General features: G+C 42.1%; 1 protein-coding gene across 1 annotated transcript in view; it reads left to right on the plus strand.

Annotated features, from left to right (window-relative positions):
- Positions 1 to 24,943, plus strand: part of LOC124257486 — a 64,717-nt gene that overhangs the window by 7,468 nt on the left and 32,306 nt on the right. The window contains exons 2-14 of the mRNA XM_046691552.1: positions 6,051 to 9,484; positions 10,206 to 10,264; positions 10,956 to 11,073; positions 11,873 to 11,952; positions 13,081 to 13,306; positions 17,159 to 17,244; positions 18,566 to 18,679; positions 21,541 to 21,627; positions 22,472 to 22,561; positions 23,124 to 23,315; positions 23,781 to 24,011; positions 24,191 to 24,295; positions 24,402 to 24,499. Of these exons, the coding sequence (XP_046547508.1) occupies positions 6,446 to 9,484; positions 10,206 to 10,264; positions 10,956 to 11,073; positions 11,873 to 11,952; positions 13,081 to 13,306; positions 17,159 to 17,244; positions 18,566 to 18,679; positions 21,541 to 21,627; positions 22,472 to 22,561; positions 23,124 to 23,315; positions 23,781 to 24,011; positions 24,191 to 24,295; positions 24,402 to 24,499 (4,525 nt within the window). The 5' untranslated portion in view covers positions 6,051 to 6,445. The remainder of the gene's footprint in view (positions 1 to 6,050; positions 9,485 to 10,205; positions 10,265 to 10,955; positions 11,074 to 11,872; positions 11,953 to 13,080; positions 13,307 to 17,158; positions 17,245 to 18,565; positions 18,680 to 21,540; positions 21,628 to 22,471; positions 22,562 to 23,123; positions 23,316 to 23,780; positions 24,012 to 24,190; positions 24,296 to 24,401; positions 24,500 to 24,943) is intronic.

Below are 24,943 nucleotides of genomic sequence, written 5' to 3' on the forward strand. Positions count from 1 at the left end.
ACTCCCTGCCAGCGAGTTTGTGTTTACATGGAACAATTATCTTTGGCAAATACCACTAAAGAGGAGCCTCTTAGGGTACTCACACTGTGTCAGGATGCAGGAATGTATGTATAGACCTGAACCTGCTCATATGCCCAGAATCATCCCAAAGTCTGCAGTAAATGTTAGTAAATCTTCCCAGATTGTAATTACTACATTCAATGATTCATGGATGTGTAGAAATTCTATCCTTTAAAGAGACAAGTCTAGATAAGTGGACAGTACAAGGACACCAGTCTTTAGAAGGATATTCATATCTTTATTTTAATTTTTTAGAAATTATCATTTAAACTATTGATGATTACCTTAGAGACCTGTGCAAGTCTAGTTGCAATGTTATTTACATGAAGTATGTTCTAAGAATTCAGTACAGCCTTGGAACAAGGCTGCATTGCAACAACTGTTACAGCTTCAGTGTGACTTGTACTCGTACCCACAACTAACTTGAGACTCAGTGCTGAAAAATGTTTGAAAACCAACAAATATGTTTCTTTCCAATTTGCAAGGTAAATCAATCTAGTATTGATGGTCTGACTGTGTCAGCTTATAGAACTGTTGGGTCACGCATATTCTTAACATACTTTCCTGTATGTGGAACTGTGATTGGCAGTTTGATCTCTAACATGTCTAAGTGGACTTAACCTGTCTGACTGATGTGATCAATAGCCCGGTGCTTGAGACCTGCAGTGTTACAGATTAAAACCACACCCAGCTCTCACTGAGTCTGCTTTAGAATTAGCAGAATGACAAGGGGTATTATTGCGGATAGTGACTTCATTATACATAAACAGCTTTTCACTGCTACTTCTTGCTCCTTCATCAAGGGAAGGACAGGGTTGGGAAACATGATGTACATGATACAGCTGGCTGAGTATGGTTTTGCGCTGTTTTTAGCAATATTCCAGCAATATCACGGCAGGGGACACCACAAATGGGCTTCACATGTGGGGAATCGAACCCGGGCCTTCGGCGTGACGAACGAAACATGATACAGGTGTATGAGAAACCTGTAGTTATATTTAGTTCTCTAACACGTATAGATATAGACTATATATATATCCAGTTATAATTAGATACCTATTTATAAGTAAAACCAATTATGAGAAGACTGATATTCTATAATTAAGAAGGAATTGGTTTACATGACTGGTGAATGAAAGTTGGTGCATCTGACAATGTAACATGTTTGTGCAATAGATTAAGTGAGCAGGTTAAGAGTACCCAGTACATTGGGCAATATTATTTTACATACTCTCAGACTAGAGGACTGACTATTTTGAACCTAGATAGTTGATACAGATTAACTGTGTTCATGAGATATCATGATGCAACATCATTCTGACAACATACTCTACAATTATACTTATGTATGTAAGGTGTATTCAATGTTTACAAGCAGGCATATTCTATGGTTGACTCTGCATGCTTGAGTAGTTATGAAATGGCTGTGTATTGAAATGAAAATTGAATTGTATATGACATTTAAACCACCATATCAACTGGATATTGGTCTATAATATACCAGGCAACCCCATGGGTAGATGACCCCATAAACCGTGGTCTATTCATGGTGAGATCACCCTACTGTATATTGGTAATGATGTATAACATAGTGTACATATATACACTCGGTATATGGCAACTTGGTGACATTGTGGAATGTTGACAACACTATCAGTTACTCTGGCATATACGGACTTGGACTCCGAGTTCCAGTCTGATCCTAAGCATACAGTGGAGGTGAGATTAGGGATTACCAGGACAAAATTTGTGAATATTGATGTGTTGTGAGGGTGAGAATTTCATTTATATTTTCCCCACTCCACCAATATAATCTGTCGGGTGGGGTGGCCTAGTGGTTAAAGCATTTGCTTGTTAAGCTGAAGACACAAGTTGGTTTACCAATATGGGTACAATGTGTGAAGCCCATTTCCGGTGGCCGCCAACATGATATTACTGGAATATTGCTAAAGGCGTAAAACCATACACACTCACTATTGGTTAATGGGCTAATTGTAATAGTTATTTTATGAGTGTTTCACATGATCATGGGAATGTGTTTGCTCACTTTTTGTTTCCTTTTTATCTACTTTTTTAATGTATACCTCTCAGCAAGTAGTTGGGTGTAATACAATAGTGCATGTTAGTGGGTGAACAGGGAAACATACTAATCTAAGTATTTTGATAATCTTCTAACCACAGTCATGAATAAAATACAAGTGAATCTGTAGCAAATGATCAGGGTAAACCAGCAATGTAACTTTATGTTTGTTTGTCTCGTATGTTTGCTTACATCAGCTGAAAAAAATAGCCCACCCAATAATTTACTACTATTCCTTGATTGGCTGAAAATATAGTAGACAGGGCTTATGTTGTGTTACTCCACTGAGGAATATTCTTGATTTTATACCATTGTCTACAGACGAGTTTTAGTGTTACTAAGTTAATAAAGCAGCCTGTGAAGGTATTGTTGACATATTTATTTGTGAGTAAGTTAGGATTTGTAGTCACATCAACAGTATCTTAGCCACGCCATGACTAAAGCAAGTTACACATTCATGTTACATAAACTTAAATTATAAAAACTTGTCCACAAAGGACATTTAAAACAACTGGAATATCACAGATTAAATGTAAAACAAGCATATCAATCTAAAGATATTTTACTATTTAAGACAATACAATATATAAACAGGCTATAGATCACCATTTGTAAGGAAGGAGATGTAATTTTTGAATCTCAGGGTAGACACCTCTTGTAGGTAACAACATGGTTTTTTAAATCCTTTGCTATGATAAGTTGTCGTGCCAGCGTTACAGAATGTTTTCTGTGGATCAAGCCCAAGGGCTTACTTACTGTACAGCAGAATCTGGAGGATTGATCTGTTATCTAATCTACTTCACGATGCAGTTGTATTGTGTTAAGTGTAGGCCTGGGTCCGGCTGTCTGATCTCCTAGTGCAGAAATCACTCTTATAATACCTGGTTTCATGTACATAATCCTCTTTGTAGACTCACAGGCAGATGTCTTGCTTTCCTTAATCTTTCTGAGAAAATGACGTGCTTAGCTCATGTTATAATCCCCCCGTGTTGATGCCGAAATAAGCAGAAAAGAAGGACTATCGACTGTCTTAATCTGATAACCACGGTTCAGTAGCTGTTCCACGGACTCGTCTGAACGGTATTCTGACCCTTACCCGATCCTCTTTGACTTAAAGGAATCGTTTATCAAAGAAAACAAACATAATAGATATGTAATCATCGGCTGTAGGTAGGGTCGTACGCTTACATACAGGTGTATTCACGTTGTGTACACAGATATATCAGCTGCCAGTGCCTTTTGTAGGACGTGAATTAGGGTTGACCTGACTGTGGAATGTGGTTGGATCTGAAACTCTATGCCTACTATATGGAGGAATTTGGTTTGACAGCCAGGTCATTTGGACTGACATTGGATTACAGATAGATTGTGCCATGTTATACAAGGTCGTTACTATGATGTGGTGATAGTGTCTGCACCAGGTAGGTGTGTGTTTGAGGGGGAGGGGAGGGCTGGGGGGGTTGAGAGTACCACTTGTAGTCAGTAGAAACTCTGCCACCTCATATATTGATACCCTGTGGGGACAGTCACTGTCTGTCTGTCTGTCTGTTTGTCCGTCCGTCCGTGTTCACAAATAGCGTCTGACCCTCTGACAAATCCGGCAGATTCGCCAACGGTCAGACAGAAGTTTACAACCTGCCGACCCCAGTGTCTGACTGTATATTTCATAATGACTTTGACTGAGGTTGTTTTATGTGACATGTGACACTTGTTTGCTGTTTATAAATCTTATGTTTGTTAATAATTTCAATGTCAATTATAAGAAATATTAAATCTGAAATGTGTGTATAATTTTATTCCATGGGTCCTGTGCATTTTCAATGGGTCAGACAGACATCTGAAACTTACATCCTGTGACTTTGAAACACCATTCGTGAACACTGGTCCGTCCTTCCGTTTATTCGTGAAAGGGGTTAGTGCTTGTAGTACTGGTAGTTTGGAGGGATTGCACGTTAGATGAAACATTGATGGAATCAGCATGAGTTCGCTTGATTGTGAAGCAGTGTATGCCCTAAGGCCTTAACCCTGAAAAGCAGCAGGCCCTAAAGACCCAGAACCATAATAAGTTGTGGGTCCTGATCAGAGTTTGTAGGCCTAGAAATAAAAACTAGAAATTACTGAATGATATTTTTTGAAAAATATTATTCTTAGTTATCAGGGATGAGAAAGCTGTCAGCTATAAGGACCTGCAGAAAACAAAAGCTGTAGGTCCGAGTGGTTTTCAGTCGGCTTCGGGCCTCAGGACCGACGTTAATTTTGAATGGTATTGTGAAGGGGTTAGGGTATACACTGGCTGCCAAATCTTGACACAGGCATGTATATCTGACAGCAAATATTGTTGATGCTAGGGGATGTTGTCTGCATTGGTCTGGGTGGTCCAGATTTGGCAGATATTTGCTCAGTTGCTCTCTTGTGTTTGTGGTTGAATTACCCTCTGAAGACAAAATATTCGGTTCATAAGTGGGTATGAGTTAGACATGGTATATGTTAATATCAAGATCTAGTTCTATCACTGACTTGTGACATAGATGGACTGCAGTGTTTTTTCTCATCTGTGGAATGAGGACGACCATTCTTCATGTTTGTTTGTTACCATTACAGTAAGGGACCAGTACTAAGTCTGGTGGAGGGGTGCCTAAGATATTTTATGGAGAATAGATATCTTTTCAGCTGGTGTAAAATCAGAAATATTTTGTTTATTTCAATGAGTCTTAGTGTTTGTAGATAATTAAAAAACAACAGCAGTTTGCAACAATGTGGACTGTGCCCTACAGTTTCTCTTGTTTACAATCTGAAGCATAACTGGAATATTAAATGGTCATTCATTTACTCCAATCACAAAATCCTTCTATTTTAATTTAATATTTAAGCCTTAAGGGTAGTATTGTCTGGGATTTATCAAGGATTCTAAACTAACAGTAAGCCTGTTAAGTAACCTTGGCAGAAATGGGGGTTTTTTTGGCCCAAAATGTACAGTGGAAAACAAATTACCACCTGAAAACCATAACAATAATTATTACTATTTATCAGAAGTTGGGATATTTGTAATTCCAACTTCAGAAACTGTACTGTCATTTGCTGCTGATTTGAGGCCTGGTGAAATACAGCCTCTGATCTGGACTAGACAAATTCCTGACAATCTGAATATATTTTAGCTTATATGATAAGCATGATTAGTATTGTAAATATAAACGGAAAATACATGAGTATGAGGATACAGATTTCAGAAGTCAGTCACTTGTCTCTATTGTTCATACCTTGTATCTCTGTTGAACGTTCTTTATGTGCTTACGGAGTGTCTCGGTCACCCCCGAAATAATACCCATGGTACGCTTGATAAAAATGCATACATTCATCAAAACTTAGCATTTTTGGTGAATGCACAATGCCATTTAGAAAGCAGTCAAGTCTAACAAGTTATATTTGGGTTTGCTCTTTCTCCGGAAAGTACAGATTCTTTGGGTGGAGTTCCATCAGGGATTTGAGCCGGCAATTAATTGCCATCACACAAAGTATGGTTAGCATGATTTGTTATTATATTCATAGCCTGATCCATAAAAGAAGCGAAGAAATAATAACAGTCATCACATTAAATTATTCATTGTGAACACCAGCATTATGTCACAGTGTGATAGATTAATGTGATGATACTTGGTAAGGAATCATAATGCGCACCCCTCTAGGAAAGGGATATGATCAACTGTGACAAGTTCAAATTACTTGTATTACCTATAAAACATTGTACAGTAGATCATGTGGATAATCTTTGAAGCTTATTACCTTAATAGTATACCTATCTCTACCTACTGTTATTCGACTTTGATGGTATTGTAAGGTGTATATTTCTCGTTTTACAATGAGTCCACAACAATAGCCCCTATCATATTCCAGTTGTGTCTTGTATTGACAGCAGGTGCCCCTTGCAGCAGTGCCGGAGATGTGTGGACACAGTCAAGCGTTGGAGCCAGCCATACTTCAACACCTCCCCCGTCTGTTGATTAGTCTTGCCTGGCTGCCTGATGGTATCAAATATTCACAGGATGAGTGATTAGTGAACCAGAAGCTGTGATCCCTGGCAGGTGGTTGGAGGTGATATCAGTGGCAGGAGGTGATATCCGTGGCTGGAAATGCATTGATTTCAAGAAGCAGGAATCGAAGCTAATCAATGATTCATGTGTTTCTGTGAAGGAGCACCTTGTCGAGGGTCTCCTTCATGGAGTGTGGGTCTCTTGGCATGTGTACTGTGGTATATTTAGATTCTTTGACTGTTATCTCTTGGGATGGATAAGAACTCTTGACACCAGTATGCAGTACATATATGACAAGGAAAGGTTATGGAAGTCTGTCCCGGCCAAGAAGAAATTGGGGAGCAGAGGAGCAAGAGCGGCGTTCAGGGAGGTTCAGGATGTGAAAAGAAAGTTGGATTTTCATAATGATGATGAAACATTGAGGTCTGAATTCCTCTCCAAGATGACTGACCTGAGAGGTCTGATTAGTCCTAGAAAATCGGCACGCTTTAACTCCAAGTCTGATTCTCACGCTAGTAACAGAGGAAGAGCTGTTGATGTTGTTTGCTGGTCTGCCTCGGTGAACGAGTTTGATGACCTTCGGCATAATGATTACTTTTCTGGGAGTAATGAGGACCTGGTTTCCAGAAGGGATTCCGGTCAAACACGCAGAGAGCGGAACTACTGTGTTGTGAACTATAGTAGTGATCCAGCTGATTTCGGTGTTGTCAGAATTGATGATGGGGATGATGATGATGACGATGATGGGCTTAGAGTGGTGGAAGAAACGCTCCAGAGAAACTCACAATCAAAATACAGAGGCAACAACAGTGAGGCAGATTCAATGCATGTTCGCCATCAGGAGAAATTACATCACAACAATGGATTCCAGAATGACGTTTTCAAGAGACCTAAATCAATTTTGTTGTCTCAAAAAATCTCAGAAAGAGACTTTGTTGATGAGGTTGATAAGAAGGTTTTGTTACATCGGCTTGAAACTCGAGTCCGAGAGAAGCGTTTAAAGAAGCAGATTGCTGACATCAAAAACACATTACAAGATCGAGTTCTGGATGACAGCTCTGTGTCTGCTGATTCCTACTCATCACATGTGTCTGTTGATCAGGCTGTTAAAACTCTTGAAATACTCTCAGATGCCTTGAGGAAGTCGGACAGTTCAGTGGGTTACAGTGGTAACAGAACAGGCAGTTTGAGAGTTGGTTGTGAAGTACTTAAAAAATCTAAACAAGAACGTACGTCTGATTTCAGCCCTGAAGATCCTGGCAATGAATTTCAACGACCGAGAAATACAGTGAGGTCTTCCGAGAGTAAGAGACTATCCAGTTCACTGCTGAGCAGCTCATCATCAGTTCGGCCAGTGCAGACAAACGTGGACTTGTCAAGGAGTGATGGACTCCTTAATGAGGATGTTAGGTCAAATGGTCACAACCAACAGGATAGAGTCAGGGACTTACCATGGGAAAGACATTCTCTTAGGAGTTCTAAGTATTCTGACAGAGTAGTGGTGAGCAAAGATGTTGATTCCCCTGTCAAACAGTCGAGAAATACTGATCGTTCTACTGTTAATTACTTGCGTAAACATGATAAGGAAGACTTTCTCTCAAAGTCAGATGGTCAGAGGTACAGAAATGGCAATCATTTAACACAAGACAGAAGGTCGTCATCACTTGGACATTTTAAACAGCAGCAATCGAAGGAATGCGATGGCAACAGTATTACTGATGCTTCAAATGGTTGTCTTTCAAAAAGAATACTGAGACATGAAAACTCACAGAAAGTCAGAGGTACTGGTCCTGACCTGGAAATGTCCCCAGATTCTGATGAAGGCCCTTTGACTCTGACTGAGTTGGACACTGATTCCAACTCTGATTGGATTCTGGAGAGGGGGACAGATTCTGGTCACAGATCCCATTTGACTCATGGCCGGGGTGTTTCAGGCAGAGAAATGCTTGAAGATGAAGATGTAAGGAGGCGTGAATCAGTGCCCAATCATATTTCCCAAAAACGCTTCTCTCGGGAACATGGCCACACAGGCCCTATAGCCAGGGAACAGAAAGTAGGGTCTTCTAAGGTACATTCAGATAAACACAGTGAAGGTCATGCAAAAAGCAGACACGAGGAGCACTCAGTGTCCAGGACAGGTAATGGAATGGTTTTGCTTTCAAAAAGCTATAAACCAGCTTGTAATCGGAGGAAAGATGAAAGGAAGACAAGGAACGACCTGTGTGTTGGTGATGCGGAGACTCTTACTTTAGCTGATGTGCAGCGGTTTCACAGAGAGGTGGAGAAAAGACTCAATGGATGTGACGATAATGTAGGTGTAGATGCTTATGTTGGAGTGAAGGAGAAGGACAGAAAGAGAAATAAGCCTTCACAAAAAAACGGAGCTCAAAAGATTGTGCATGGTGAGAAGAAAACAAACATTCAGGGTATTAACAAATATAGTAAGAAGTTGCCTCCAGGACTTCCCGGGACCTTAAGGCCAAACTCGCCATCCAAACAGAAGGGGGTGTTGATTCCTGGGGGGATTAGTCATGTTTCAACTCGAGTCAAGCCTCGGGATGGCCGTGGCAACAGGCTGTCCAACACGAAGAATTCTTCTCATGGACAGCCTGTGCCAGATAAAGCAAGCAGAAATGGAGTCATATCTTCAGAGTCCAATGCTGTTCAAGTATCAGCAGATATCACAATTCCCGACCTTCTTGGTGTGCGTATTACAAAAACCATAACCAGACAGAAGGACGGTCATCGGGACCTGGATGTGAGGGATTTTCCAGAGAAACGTAAACTAAACTTGTCGTTTGAAGATTCACTTGATGGAGGACACAGTGTCCAGTGTGAAGTTCAAGGTTATGACCTTGACTTGAAAAGTGATATCAAAGGTCAAAGGTCACAAAAGGCAGATGACATCAGAGACAGGTCAAATAATAGATACAATCAAAATTCAAGAAATGATGAGAATGGGATTGTTGGGAATGAGTCTGACAAATCAGGGAAAGGTTTCATGGAACCAAAAGTGAATGACAGGCCTACTTCACCATGTCTTCTCATTCAGGACAGACTCGGTTCATCTGAACATAACAGAAGTAACAGTGTTTTAGTCAAGGGGGAAGCTAATGTGACAAAAAGCCTTGGAATTCTCAGCAATGAGTTGTTGAAAGAAACTTTTTTGTCAAACTGTGTGAACAAACTTGGAAGGATGAATGGAAACAGGATTGATGACTTAGAGCTCTCCAGGAAGAACAATGATCTTAGGGATGACCTTGGCCCGGCATCTGTGTTTGAGCCGCCAGAGAGGGATACATCCACACCCATCAAAGTAAGTAGGACAATGGTCAGATTATGCATCCCAAATCATTTAGAATATAGAGTCAACTTGTTATTAGACTTTGTGTGGCAAAAAATCATGTGAAGATAGAATAGAAATTATAATATAATAGAATAATACTTTAATGCCTTTTCAGGAATTTGTGTTACATCAGCAGAACTACTGACACATAAGAGAGATACCAAACATATTTACATAAATTCTTTGATTTAGGTATCTTCACATTTGTTTAAGAGAGATATGGTACTTGGAATAAAGGATGTACATAGTTTTCACAATTGGAACTTTGTAGCGGTGGCCTGAAGGGAGGAGGTTGTATTCCGAATTTAAGTAGTTAGTACTGTCAGATATAATTTTGACAGCTTGATTCACGATTTGCCGCTCATATATTGATGATAAATCTTCAAATCTGACTCCAGCGAGATAACAGCCCCTGGGCTCTATTCATCATATGCAATCTCAGTGCTAAGATGATCATTACTCTAATATTTTATCACAGACTTGCATCAGTTGTAGTGCTTAGATCACTTTGTAATGGGGCTCTGGTACTTCATGCTGGACATAGCAGTCAGTGAGACTCAGGTGACCTGGGTTATTGCATGTTGTAGTACTTGGACACCAGTACCATTGCCACACCCCCCACCCCTGCAAACACTGTGTGGAAGCTGGTACTTGGCTAGTGTGCACACTTTGATGTTTTTCTTTCGTTAAGAAACGTGAGCCGTACCAGGGAAACCCACTTCTCACCAACAATCAGACCAGCTTCCTACAGTAAGTCCTCGTCTTCATTATAACGTTGTGTGGATTCCAGAACGGCAGGGAGGCCATCCTAAATCAATTTTAGAGAAATGTTTATGTTATTAAACAAAATGTATAAATGACATATCTTGTCAAGAGAAATCTTGCCATCAAAATTATTTTAATAGTTATTGATCTCACAATACTTGATTTTGCACCACACTTTATCTCAAATATATAACCGATTTTAATCAGCCACTTTAGCACACTCTTTCCCTATCAACTGTTAAGTGCTATGTCTATTAGGGGTGACTATTGAGGGGGAAACAACTATTGCGATAGCGAATTGTCTCATTTGAAGTCATTTCCCAAATGAATGTATAGTTTGTGTATAATAAAATAAAGCTGAACTAGTGTCAGTCTCGTTTAATAACTGACAAGAAACTTGAAACCCAGATAAAGTTTGTTTTAGAGGTAACAGGGGCAGATAACTCTAAATCAAAGTGAACCAATCTGGTACTTCCTGTATTTTGCTCTACGCATTTATCAATGGCAGTCATTTACTGAAACTAGCGATAGTCACACATACTATTGATGCATTGACAATTTTTCGTTTGTACCGTCGATTTATTGCTATCAGACTCAACAATTGCAATCCATCAATAGTTAAATGCATTGTTGCAGCCCTAATATCTATACATGATGACATTCCTCTGATGTACAGGTCAAATGGCAGTGCCGCCGACACGATCATGGCACACATCCACAACCCTGACACTCTGCGTCTGCTCACAAACCTGTACCAGGCAGACGACACTAGTAGGAAGGATCTCATCATTCTGGTAAGTCTTGGTTCAAGTCATAGGTCAGAAATTGTATAAAATATTTGGTTTGTAGAGAAAATACTGTGATGTATATATCATGTACCTTCACAGATGCTAAAGTAAATCTGAATCAGCTATATACTGAGTTCCTGACATATGTTGCAACAGCATAACCTTTGTCCAAGGTAATCCGACCCGTGAAGATCCGGGTTAGAATTGATCTTCAATAACCCATGCTTGTCATAAGAGGCGACTAACGGGATCAGGTTGTCAGGCTTGCTGACTTGGTTGACACAGGTCATCAGTTCCCAATTGCGCAGATCGACGCTCATGCTGTTGATGACTGGATTGTCTGGTCCAGACTCGATTATTTACAGACAGCCGCTATACAGCTGGAATATTGCTGAGTGTGGCGTAAAACTCAACTCACTCACTCACTCCAGGGTAACCCTGATAACAAGATCCTGTCAAAAATGCTTCGTTATTGTTCAAGATGTCATTAAATTTAGCAATTAAAACCCTCTGTAGATCTGTCAGTACAGAAGATGTTCTTAAGATTTGATAGTTCTAGCATGGAGTGATCACGTTTGCCAGTACCTAGTGTTGAGTTAGTAGAATGATGACCGCTGGGTGAGAAGTGTTCCCTAGGAACCCATGCTTGTCATGGATGGTTGGTCTGTATATCAATGACAGGTCTGGTCCCAACTTGATTATTTACCATGTTTACAGTCAGCCATCATATAGCTGGAATATAACTGACTTTAACATTAACAAATATACAAAATGGTGGAGTGATTATCCTTGTCAATTACCCTAGACCCAGCACTTCAAGACATGGCAAACCAATGCAAAACGACAGAAAGAGCACCGCCAGAACCGAGACATCTTCATGAACAGGTAGGAAGCAGGGGGCAGGAGGTTTGTGTAAATATCTAATGGTCACACTTTGATGTGACCACATGATGAGATCATAGTTTCGATTTCAGATAAAAGTGGGATTACAAAGTCTTACATCGCCCAATCATAGGGAACCTGCATCGTTAAATCTTTCAAGCTGTAGTGATAGCAGAGTTATGATCGTTTGTCGTGTCAAGATCCCACAGTTGTGCTTTTGCCTTTGATTTTCTTGGTTATTTTAGTCTTGTTAAAATCATCCTCGATAATCTCCAGGTATACATTCCAATAAATCTCCACTAGTACCCTGGAAACATCTATAGATCAGCCGATAATTCTATTACCTCCCTTTGCTGGGTCTGCCTTCTCACAGTAGCCAATCAGATAAGCCGTTACAACCAAACTAGCCAGTGTCAACAAAGATAGCAGCCGCAGTCACGAGGGAGTTTGCTCACTGGGCAACTCAGATTGACACGAAATTGACACGTCTAAAATCTTCAAAAAATATGTGCAGAACTTATTCTACCTCTTTCAGAGTACAATTGTGTCGCCAAGTTTAATCGGTTAGATAAAAAAAGCGAAAGTTAAGTATGTTAGAAGGCTTATGATTGGTACGCTGAACTTCGCTGGTTGGATTAAAAGCCATCAAAGGCCGAGCATCCAGGGTACTAGTGGAGATTAATCGGAAAGTATACCCAGGAGATTATCAAAGATGGTTAAAATGTGCATTACGGTTTCCTTTGATTAAGCAGCATCAACAGCATTTTCCCTGGTTTGTCCAAGAATAGCAGCAATTTCAAAACATAGACAGTCTGCCCTGAGAGCAGAATTTTGTCCATATCATATAACACTATTGAAGTTGTTACCTTGATGTTAACGTTGTGACCCTGGAACTGCATGTTCATTAAGTTAATAAAACAAGACTGGTCAACTTCAGTATTCTGTGTCTGAGGGTATCCAGTTTAAACTGCAGCATGGTATCTCACTGTGTTCTCACTGCTATGTAACTGGCATTAGTCCAGAACTATTGAAGCCCAGAGAGACACACAGCTGCACACACACAAGCATTTCACAAACACACACACACCCTACAGAAGAGCAATAATTCATCAACAATCCCACTGTGTCCAGGGCCCAGAAGTTCCTGGTGAACCACCTCCTAGTGCGATACTTCTATACCTGGCATTCCCTGGCTCAGGACCAACGGCAGAACAGGGTAGCCACAGATCTCTTCAGACATCATATGCTGAAGAAGGGACTGGATGCCTTCCGCTGGGCCATCAGTCGGTCCATGCACAGGCAGGACATGCTGAGTCACCGTGTGAACACCATCCAACTAACAGCAGCCTTCAACAAGGTGAGTGAACACCATCCAACTAACAGCAGCCTTCAACAAGGTGAGTGAACACCATCCAACTAACAGCAGCCTTCAACAAGGTGAGTGAACACCATCCAACTAACAGCAGCCTTCAACAAGGTGAGTGAACACCATCCAACTAACAGCAGCCTTCAACAAGGTGAGTGAACACCATCCAAGTAGCAGCAGCCTTCAACAAGGTGAGTGAACACCATCCAACTAACAGCAGCCTTCAACAAGGTGAGTGAACACCATCCAACTAACAGCAGCCTTCAACAAGGTGAGTGAACACTATCCAACTAACAGCAGCCTTCAACAAGGTGAGTGAACACTATCCAACTAACAGCAGCCTTCAACAAGGTGAGTGAACACCATCCAACTAACAGCAGCCTTCAACAAGGTGAGTGAACACCATCCAAGTAGCAGCAGCCTTCAACAAGGTGAGTGAACACCATCCAACTAACAGCAGCCTTCAACAAGGTGAGTGAACACCATCCAACTAACAGCAGCCTTCAACAAGGTGAGTGAACACCATCCAACTAACAGCAGCCTTCAACAAGGTGAGTGAACACGATCCAACTAACAGCAGCCTTCAACAAGGTGAGTGAACACCATCCAACTAACAGCAGCCTTCAACAAGGTGAGTGAACACCATCCAACTAACAGCAGCCTTCAACAAGGTGAGTGAACACCATCCAACTAACAGCAGCCTTCAACAAGGTGAGTGAACACCATCCAAGTAGCAGCAGCCTTCAACAAGGTGAGTGAACACCATCCAACTAACAGCAGCCTTCAACAAGGTGAGTGAACACCATCCAAGTAGCAGCAGCCTTCAACAAGGTGAGTGAACACCATCCAACTAACAGCAGCCTTCAACAAGGTGAGTGAACACCATCCAAGTAGCAGCAGCCTTCAACAAGGTGAGTGAACACCATCCAAGTAGCAGCAGCCTTCAACACGGTGAGTGAACACCATCCAACTAACAGCAGCCTTCAACAAGGTGAGTGAACACCATCCAACTAACAGCAGCCTTCAACAAGGTGAGTGAACACCATCCAACTAACAGCAGCCTTCAACAAGGTGAGTGAACACTATCCAACTAACAGCAGCCTTCAACAAGGTGGTGAACACCATCCAACTAACAGCAGCCTTCAACAAGGTGAGTGAACACCATCCAAGTAGCAGCAGCCTTCAACAAGGTGAGTGAACACCATCCAACTAACAGCAGCCTTCAACAAGGTGAGTGAACACCATCCAACTAACAGCAGCCTTCAACAAGGTGAGTGAACACCATCCAACTAACAGCAGCCTTCAACAAGGTGGTGAACACCATCCAACTAACAGCAGCCTTCAACAAGGTGAGTGAACACTATCCAACTAACAGCAGCCTTCAACAAGGTGAGTGAACACCATCCAACTAACAGCAGCCTTCAACAAGGTGAGTGAACACCATCCAACTAACAGCAGCCTTCAACAAGGTGAGTGAACACCATCCAAGTAGCAGCAGCCTTCAACAAGGTGAGTGAACACCATCCAACTAACAGCAGCCTTCAACAAGGTGAGTGAACACCATCCAACTAACAGCAGCCTTCAACAAGGTGAGTGAACACCATCCAACTAACAGCAGCCTTCAACAAGGTGAGTGAACACTATCCAACTAACAGCAGCCTTCAACAAGGTGAGTGAACACCATCCAACTAACAGCAGCCTTCAACAAGGTGAGTGAACACCATCCAACTAACAGCAGCCTTCAACAAGGTGAGTGAACACCATCCAACTAACAGCAGCCTTCAACAAGGTGAGTGAACACTATCCAACTAACAGCGGCCTTCAACAAGGTGAGTGAACACTATCCAACTAACAGCAGCCTTCAACAAGGTGAGTGAACACCATCCAACTAACAGCAGCCTTCAACAAGGTGGTGAACACTATCCAACTAACAGCAGCCTTCAACAAGGTGAGTGAACACCATCCAACTAACAGCAGCCTTCAACAAGGTGAGTGAACACCATCCAAGTAGCAGCAGCCTTCAACAAGGTGAGTGAACACCATCCAACTAACAGCAGCCTTCAACAAGGTGAGTGAACACTATCCAACTAACAGCAGCCTTCAACAAGGTGAGTGAACACCATCCAACTAACAGCAGCCTTCAACAAGGTGAGTGAACACCATCCAAGTAGCAGCAGCCTTCAACAAGGTGAGTGAACACTATCCAACTAACAGCAGCCTTCAACAAGGTGAGTGAACACCATCCAACTAACAGCAGCCTTCAACAAGGTGAGTGAACACCATCCAAGTAGCAGCAGCCTTCAACAAGGTGAGTGAACACTATCCAACTAACAGCAGCCTTCAACAAGGTGAGTGAACACTATCCAACTAACAGCAGCCTTCAACAAGGTGAGTGAACACCATCCAACTAACAGCAGCCTTCAACAAGGTGAGTGAACACCATCCAACTAACAGCAGCCTTCAACAAGGTGAGTGAACACCATCCAACTAACAGCAGCCTTCAACAAGGTGAGTGAACACTATCCAACTATCAGCAGCCTTCAACAAGGTGAGTGAACACTATCCAACTAACAGCAGCCTTCAACAAGGTGAGTGAACACCATCCAACTAACAGCAGCCTTCAACAAGGTGAGTGAACACCATCCAACTAACAGCAGCCTTCAACAAGGTGAGTGAACACCATCCAAGTAGCAGCAGCCTTCAACAAGGTGAGTGAACACCATCCAAGTAGCAGCAGCCTTCAACACGGTGAGTGAACACCATCCAACTAACAGCAGCCTTCAACAAGGTGAGTGAACACCATCCAACTAACAGCAGCCTTCAACAAGGTGAGTGAACACCATCCAACTAACAGCAGCCTTCAACAAGGTGAGTGAACACTATCCAACTAACAGCAGCCTTCAACAAGGTGAGTGAACACCATCCAACTAACAGCAGCCTTCAACAAGGTGAGTGAACACCATCCAAGTAGCAGCAGCCTTCAACAAGGTGAGTGAACACCATCCAACTAACAGCAGCCTTCAACAAGGTGAGTGAACACCATCCAACTAACAGCAGCCTTCAACAAGGTGAGTGAACACCATCCAACTAACAGCAGCCTTCAACAAGGTGAGTGAACACCATCCAACTAACAGCAGCCTTCAACAAGGTGAGTGAACACTATCCAACTAACAGCAGCCTTCAACAAGGTGGTGAACACCATCCAACTAACAGCAGCCTTCAACAAGGTGAGTGAACACCATCCAACTAACAGCAGCCTTCAACAAGGTGAGTGAACACCATCCAAGTAGCAGCAGCCTTCAACAAGGTGAGTGAACACCATCCAACTAACAGCAGCCTTCAACAAGGTGAGTGAACACCATCCAACTAACAGCAGCCTTCAACAAGGTGAGTGAACACCATCCAACTAACAGCAGCCTTCAACAAGGTGAGTGAACACTATCCAACTAACAGCAGCCTTCAACAAGGTGAGTGAACACTATCCAACTAACAGCAGCCTTCAACAAGGTGAGTGAACACCATCCAACTAACAGCAGCCTTCAACAAGGTGAGTGAACACCATCCAACTAACAGCAGCCTTCAACAAGGTGAGTGAACACCATCCAACTAACAGCAGCCTTCAACAAGGTGAGTGAACACTATCCAACTAACAGCAGCCTTCAACAAGGTGAGTGAACACTATCCAACTAACAGCAGCCTTCAACAAGGTGAGTGAACACCATCCAACTAACAGCAGCCTTCAACAAGGTGAGTGAACACCATCCAAGTAGCAGTTGTGGCTGGATGTACTTACTGACACTGTAGTGCATATGTTTAAGATAACCTTGTGTATCTTTCCATCAGTGGCGAGACAGGGCAGACACCAGGCGACAGACCAGACTGGAGATGTCCTTTCAGACCTGGCGAGACTTCACCCTGGAGGCACAGAGGTACACACTTTAAATAGTTGATGAAAAGTCAGTGTCTACATCCCAATGTTCAGTGTAAAAGATGCACTGGGTTTGTAGATTCAGATATTAGAACCCCCCTCAAGTTATGAACACACACTGGAGGGGGCATACTGGAGTAGGTTGCTTCTGTGTATCCCAGGTACCCCAACTAAATGTACCCTAACTTGTATGAACATATGTACCCTAGCTTGTATGAACATATGTACCCTAGCTTGTATGAACATATGTACCCTAGCTTGTATGAACAAATGTACCCTAGCTTGTATGAACAAACGTACCCAAGGTTGTATGAACAAATGTACCCAAGCTTGTATGAACAAATGTACCCTAGCTTGTATGAGCAAATGTACCCTAGCTTGTATGAGCAAATGTTCCCTATCTTGTGTGAACAAATGTACCCTAGCTTGTATGAACAAATGTACCCTAGCTTGTATGAACAAATGTACACTAGCTTGTATGAGCAAATGTACCCTAGCTTGTATAAACAAATGTACCCTAGCTTGTATGAACATATGTACCCTAGCTTGTATGAACAAATGTACCCTAGCTTGTATGAACAAATGTACCGTAGCTTGTATAAACCAATGTACCCTAGCTTGTATGAACAAATGTACCCTAACTTGTACAAACATATGTACCCTAACTTGGCAGTGTGTGCCTTTTGGGAGTCGATATGTCTGTTGCAATATGTGGGAAACAGTTTTGGAAGTCTTTGCTGTGCGAGTCTGCAAGGGAATCAGTTTAGTGTATTTTGTACTGGTTGCAGAGCTATTTGGGCAAACTATGGTACATTTATGTCTTCATATTTGGTTTTGGGTGCATTTCAGTGAAGATGAAAGTACAGGGTGTAAAACCCTAAGCAACAATGACCCTTCTGCAACACTGACATCTCCGTGCACTCATTTGTTTCACGGTTACAATGCAAGCAGACTCCACAGTATTGCATGTTAAGACTTGCTGTGTGGATTCCCCAGTACCACAAATTTAGGTTTTGTTTTGAAACCACATGTTGATCTGAGACCATTATAGCCTCCATACCTCCAGGCCAATGAGATATATTGAGTTTGAACTGATTCATAACTGTAAAACAACTCCAAACACAACTGTCATTAACTTATATAAAAGTGAGTGAGAATAGTACTTAAGACCCCCGACCATCTCTCCTGTCAGTGCCTCTAGTGTTAATCCTGTGTTCTGGGGGTCCATCTGTGAAGCCATTTCCGGTGTCTCGTGCCATCGTGTTTACAGTGATAATTCTAACTGTAAAATCACACTCACTCACTTACTCACTAACTGACAGAGCTCGGATGCTGCGGAAAAGCCTGGAGCAGAAGTTGATGTCGGCGATGTTGCAGAAGTGGGTGGAGATGCATGCACTGAGGGTGAAGCAGCACAAGGCGGACTACTACCGCAGGTGAGTGGTGCACGCAGGGATACCCATTTTCTCCCAACAATCACTCTAACTTTTAGGTAAAAAACACAGATAGTTGTACAGTGATTAATATAATTGTCCTGCTTCATGTCAGGATTTACATTTCTTTAGTTCAAAGTGCCTGAGAGGTGTTGTAATTGTTGAAAACAGCTGAATTATATTCCCTACAGCAAATGTATATATTTACAGTATTACCAGTATTTGATACTGCATGAATACAGGGAGATATTGCCAGTCAATGGTCATGTGAGATATATTTCATGTTGAATAGGTATACTATTTGTATTTGTAGGGTGAATTTCATTATATTTATTATGACTTGATATCTCTTGTTATTTAATTCTAATTAAATTTTACAAATAAACAACTGTAACCTTGTTAACATTACAAGTAAAAATTTGACCCCCCATGTAGGAATTTCCCTCTCCCACTCCCTCTCCCCGTCTTCCTCTCCCTTACCCCTCTCCTCCCTCAACCCCTCCCCGCCCTCAACCCCTCCTTGCCTTCAATCCCTCTCCTCCCTCAACCCCTCCCTGCCCTCAACCCTCTCTCCTCCCTCAACCCCTCCTTTCTCTTCTCCCACTCCCTCTCTCCGTCTTCCTCTCCTTTACCCCTCTCCTCCCTCAACCCCTCCCCACCCTCAACCCTCTCCTCTCTCAACACCTCTCCTCCCTCAACTCCCCCCTGCTTGCCCTGCCCCTCCTTACTCCTCTCCAACTCCCTCTCTTAGTCTTCCTCTCCCTTACCCCTCTCTTCCCTCAAACCTCCCCACCCTAAGCCCCTCTCCTCCCTCAACCCCTCCCCACCCTCAACCCCTCCTTGCCTTCAATCCCTCTCCTCCCTCAACCCCTCCCTGCCCTCAACCCTCTCCTCCCTCAACCCCTCCTTTCTCTTCTCCCTCCCCTCTCTCCGTCTTCCTCTCCTTTACCCTCTCCTCCCTCAACCCCTCCCCCCTTGCCTGCCCTGCCCTGCCCTCAACCCCACCTTGCCCTGCCCCTCCTTACTCCTATCCACCACCCTCTCTACAGATTCTCCTCATTACACAGACAGAACCTCAGTTACACACATGGCACAGTTACAGCAGACTGCGCATCATGTAGACCTGGGCCCCGTTCCTTAAAGTGATCGTAGCGCTACGACGTAAGTCTATGTTAAAGTATGGGAGTTACGATCATCTTAGCGCTACAATCCTTTTGTGAAATGGGGCCCAGTTTCAAAATCCGTTGTACTCTTTGAAAATCTGCATGGTAACACACAATGGCAGAGGTGAATTCTACCAAGTTTAAAACATATTCACATGATAATTAACTGGTCACTAATGGTAAGGAAGTTTAATTGTAAAATCCACCAAAGCATGTGATAATAGCATCTGTTATCTTCCCTGTGTTATCCTACAGCAGTGTGGCTAGGTCCCAGGTAGGACATACATGTTGTATCACATGCATGGGAATATGTGTTATGGCTCTATATCAGGAACAAGACTTTAAATGTTGTTTGCAAGACTGTTTACACATCTGTATTGTGTATTACTCCCGTATTAACACTCACACGGATCTCTACATGTAACTCACTGTGTGGACACCAGTATGTGGCATCACCTTCTTGTTGTTCTCTGGTGTTTGTTCTCATCCACTGTTTTCACCTGGACACAGACATTTTGTCATGCACTTCATATGTTTTTCCAAGTGTCTTACTAAAATTAATATGTCATTATCCATTCTATAACTAATTATTCTCAGATCAGATTAGCCTGAGTGTATACTGGGGCCACTGCTGCCTTTGTGTCTAAGTTGTGCGGAGTTGCAGAGTTGCATCCCTTAGCCAGGCCCAACTGGTCAAAAGTTTAGATTTCAGATTCTGATCGATTTGTCTTTTGCCATTATACCAGTGGTTCTGTATGTAACCTACAGACTGACCATGCTATGACTTGAGGATTTATGTATACACTTGAACCCCGTTATCTTGAACTTGGCAGGGCTGAGTTGTAAATTTAAGATTTCCAGACATTCCCAATAATGAGGCATGATATCCTACAGTGATGTTATATATGTGTAGAAAGGTTCAAGACACAATGTATCTAGCCGAAGTGCATACCGCTATCAGAGATGCTTAATTATCTCTAACTGTTCATGAGGAAAGTACAAACTTTGACGAAGTTACAAAATTCTATAAATAGTAAGCGTTTTTGCCGAGTCCAAGGTTTGAGAAAGCTTGGGTATATTTTTTGTGAATTCTAGAGAAGCAGGTAAATTTGTATGCATTTATATGGTGAGGCATTCCGAACCAGTGAATAGGATCCAAATATTGACCATTTGAGGTACAGTCTGAAATGATGGAGTACGAGATAGCAGGGTTTGACTGTATTTAATTGTTCTGTTTTCCATCTGGTTTATCGGACTTCGAAATTCTTTCCAGCATATAGCCTGAAATTCAGTGGTAGTCATGATGGTAGTCATCATTGAATAGTGGCGTTTGATTGTTATAATTCTTGACCAGTTCTCAAAGTGTCAGCTTTGCTACAGTTTGGATCTAAATAACTCACACAAAATGCAAGCATAGCAAATATTTTGCATCTTCATGAAGTAGGACTGCCTGTGTGAACTAGTTTAATTCTGTTTTCTAAGGCTGGGCCTTCCCTCTTTGCATGTTTAACCAGACAGCATGACTGAAATTCTTGTAGGTAGATTAATGTGTGGGAGTGAGCATGTGCTACTAAATCTAACACTGTGGAGGATGTAGATTGTTCCAACTGACACCGTGGGTGTTTGTGTACATCATGTGACTCCCTGTACAGTCTGTACGTCCGGTGTGGTGTGTGTCACTCGTGTCGTGTGATGTTTCAGGTGCACAATGTTGTCGCACATGTGGTTGTCGTGGCAACACTTCACGGCACTGTCCAAACAGAAGAGGTCCCGGAGGCAGCAGGCAATGTGAGTCAGTAACCATGGTAACACAGTGCCAAGGTAGCAAAAAAAGGCAATGAATGAAGGAAACAGAGTTTTCAATAGCCAATAGGAAATTCTTATAGTTGTTATGTGAACAAAGATTGGACCATCTGCCATAAAATCCTTGACCTGTTTGTCGGTCAGATAATGTCAATGTTCTGTGGTAGTACCAGCAATGTTGTGCTTTTTGTGCTTGTTAACATTTCGTGTATGTGTTACAGTATGGAGAGGTAGTTAACCTGTGTAACATATTTAGGTAAAATGTCCTTGTCATAACCCTAATGTTAAAATTTGGGCAGGCAGTTTGACATGGTAAGTACCACATAAAAGGATCAAAGGATAGGTTTACCACAATTTGAGCTCAGGAAATATGGAGGATGCAAATTTATGTAAGATGTAAACCCTGAAAGATGTGAAATTGAATACAATGTCTTCACTGTTTAAGGGTTTGTAAAAAATTCAGCCAAAAGTCTTCCGGAATATAATCGCCAGTGTTTCAGTATGTTAGTTTTAATATATCGTTTATGAATCTTCTTCTTTTTTTTCATTTTCACCAGAAAAACAAGAAACATGCTTTGTTCTTCTTCAAGTTACTGTCATACAAGAAACTCAGTTGTCAATGTTGTTTAACGTCGCCCTCATCAATATTCCAGCTATATGGTGGCGATCTTTAAATAATCGAGCCTGGACCAGACAATCCAGTGATCAACATAATGAGCATTGTTCTGGATCAAAAAACTCAGTGACATGTCACACATCCGTGACAGGAGTCTGATAGTTTCTGATAGTGCTAGGGAGTATGTTGTGACTCCGAAGCTGTGTGTTTCAGTGCCTTATATCGAGAACATCTCCAGCGCCGGATGTTGGAGGAGATGCAGCAGACATACCTGAAACACCAGCGTGCCTGCAAACACTACAGGTAGATGTGGTTCCATACGCAGCACAGCTTGGTTAATCCTAATCTGTACAGGGCGATATACTCAAATGGAATGTGTATATATGAAGCAACACTTTAGTGCTGTTTATTCCTTCTACTTTGGGGGCGGTGGGGTAGCCTAGTGGTTAAAGCTAGAACCGGGTTTGAATCCCCACATGGGTACAATTTGTGAGGCCCATTTCTGGTGTCCCCCGCCGTGATGTTGCTGGAATATTGCTTAAAGCGGCGTAAAACCAAATTCAGTCAGTCAGTCAGTCCTTCTACTTTGCAGAGCTAGAATTGCACAAGTACTTACTCGACTGATGTAGATATTTCCCGTCATAATAAATAAGTTCAAAATAAAGAAAAAGGATGTGTTATGATTCTTTATTTATTAAAATGACAATATCATTATGATTTTCATATTTCAAATCACAAACTTTTATATATGTTTTTCAACCTACAATTTTGCATTTTGTCCTGATTTTACTGATTCTGAGCATTCTATACAGCTGCAGATTTGATGATAGTCTGGTCCTCCTCTCAGCGTTGACATGTATTTCAGACTGAGGACACTGGCTCAGATATTCCGGGGCTGGCACCAATCGTCCCAGGTCTGTAAAGTAGAACGACAGCATGACCTGAGCCGAAGCCAGGACCACTGGCACTCCACCAACCTCCGCCGCTTCTTCGTCTACTGGCGTGAGACGCTCTGGAATCTCCGCGCCAAGCGGATGGATGAGAGGAATATTTGCCTGTACGTTAGATTGTTATACAAGGTACATGTGTCAGTAGTGGTTTGGATGACTTGTGTTCCATTAGAGAAGATTTACATCCTATACACACACATGTAACTCAGTAACAGACAGAAATATAGTGAGGTAGTTTAGTTTTACGCCACTTTTAGCAATATTCCAGCAATATCATGGTGGGGGACACCAGAAATGGGCTTCACACATTGTACCCATGTGGGGAATCGAACCTGGGTCTTCGGCGTCACCCAATCCAACGCTTTTACCACTAGGCTACCCCACCACCCTGCAAAATATAGAGTTGACATGAAATTTTCCACACCAGACTATACATATTTTAAAAAGATGTGAAAAAAACCAAACCCCAACATACATCTGTTGCACATACCCCAGTACAGAATATTTTGATTCAACAGGATAATTTTCATGCGAGCATAGGCCCCATGTTCAATTCAAAACTCACGTTTCAGCCATATGTTCTCGCTGTGGAAGGAGAAATGGCTGACTAACTTGTCACGTCGACGCTACATTGAGAAACAGATCGAGATGAACAAGTTGCGACGGTCGCTGCAGGTGTGGCGTGACAATGTGGTGCAGCTGCGTCGTCGTCGTGCTGCTGCCATCTACAGTCTGGAAAATGCCCTTATGAGACAGATGCTTGGAGACTGGAACCGATACACCGGGCTACGAGGAGATATGAGGTGAGACAACATCCGTTATTGTGGAGTTGAATAGAGATTAGTGGCTGAGTTTGTTTCTGTATCATATTCATTAAAATATTTGGCACAGAAATTGTGTTACACAAACCATTAACACCTTCGACTTATTATTAATGGTGTTATGTTTTAGGCAGAGGATGAAGACACACATCTGCTACCAGAATGCAACCAAAATGGCGGATTGTTTCCCGGGTATGGAAGAGGGAGTTCGAGAAGCGAGTGGATGAACAGACAGCCAAGAGATTCTGGTCCAACCATTGTGCGAGGTGAGCTTACGTGTTAGCAATATTATGTGTAGATGTTTGAAGACAAATTGTTGAATTGCATTTTCATCTGAAACTGATATGATTTGTCATGTGTGTGTGTTCTTAGGAAGGCGAGTGTCACGTGGCAGCTGATGTGTCGGAAGCGCCGTCTGCAGACCACGCTGGAGGAGACAGAGCCCCTGAGGCAGCTGACACTCATGCAGGGTGAGATACTCTGTGCTGTGCAGTATTCAGGGACTTAGTGTAGAACTCTGCTGGTATTCCCCATTAGAATTGGTCCCAAGTAACCTGCTGGTCTAGGAACTGACCAAATTGATCTGAGATCATACTTGGTGATTGAAAGTTATGGATGGTTGTTCATAATATCAGCCATCAAATTGTCTTGACAGTTATATCCCACAGTATCTAATACAATAATAATGATAATAATGATAATAATAACCACTTCCATCACACTTGTAGCAGGTATCAGTTATGAGACTGTTTTTATCTGTCTTTGAGCAAAACATTGCTAAGGCAGCAAATGATCCCAGGGCTTTCAACCCAAAATTACAAGAGGAAGATCCTACCCTCTCAATGAAGGACCGACTTCCTGTTTTGTTCTATATTGTTTTCAAATCCTGTGATACATGCACCTAGATAATAATC

Source organism: Haliotis rubra, unplaced genomic scaffold (genome assembly GCF_003918875.1).
Source record: "Haliotis rubra isolate DU_JTF1 unplaced genomic scaffold, ASM391887v1 Scf662, whole genome shotgun sequence".
Taxonomy (NCBI): Eukaryota; Metazoa; Mollusca; class Gastropoda; order Lepetellida; family Haliotidae; genus Haliotis; species Haliotis rubra.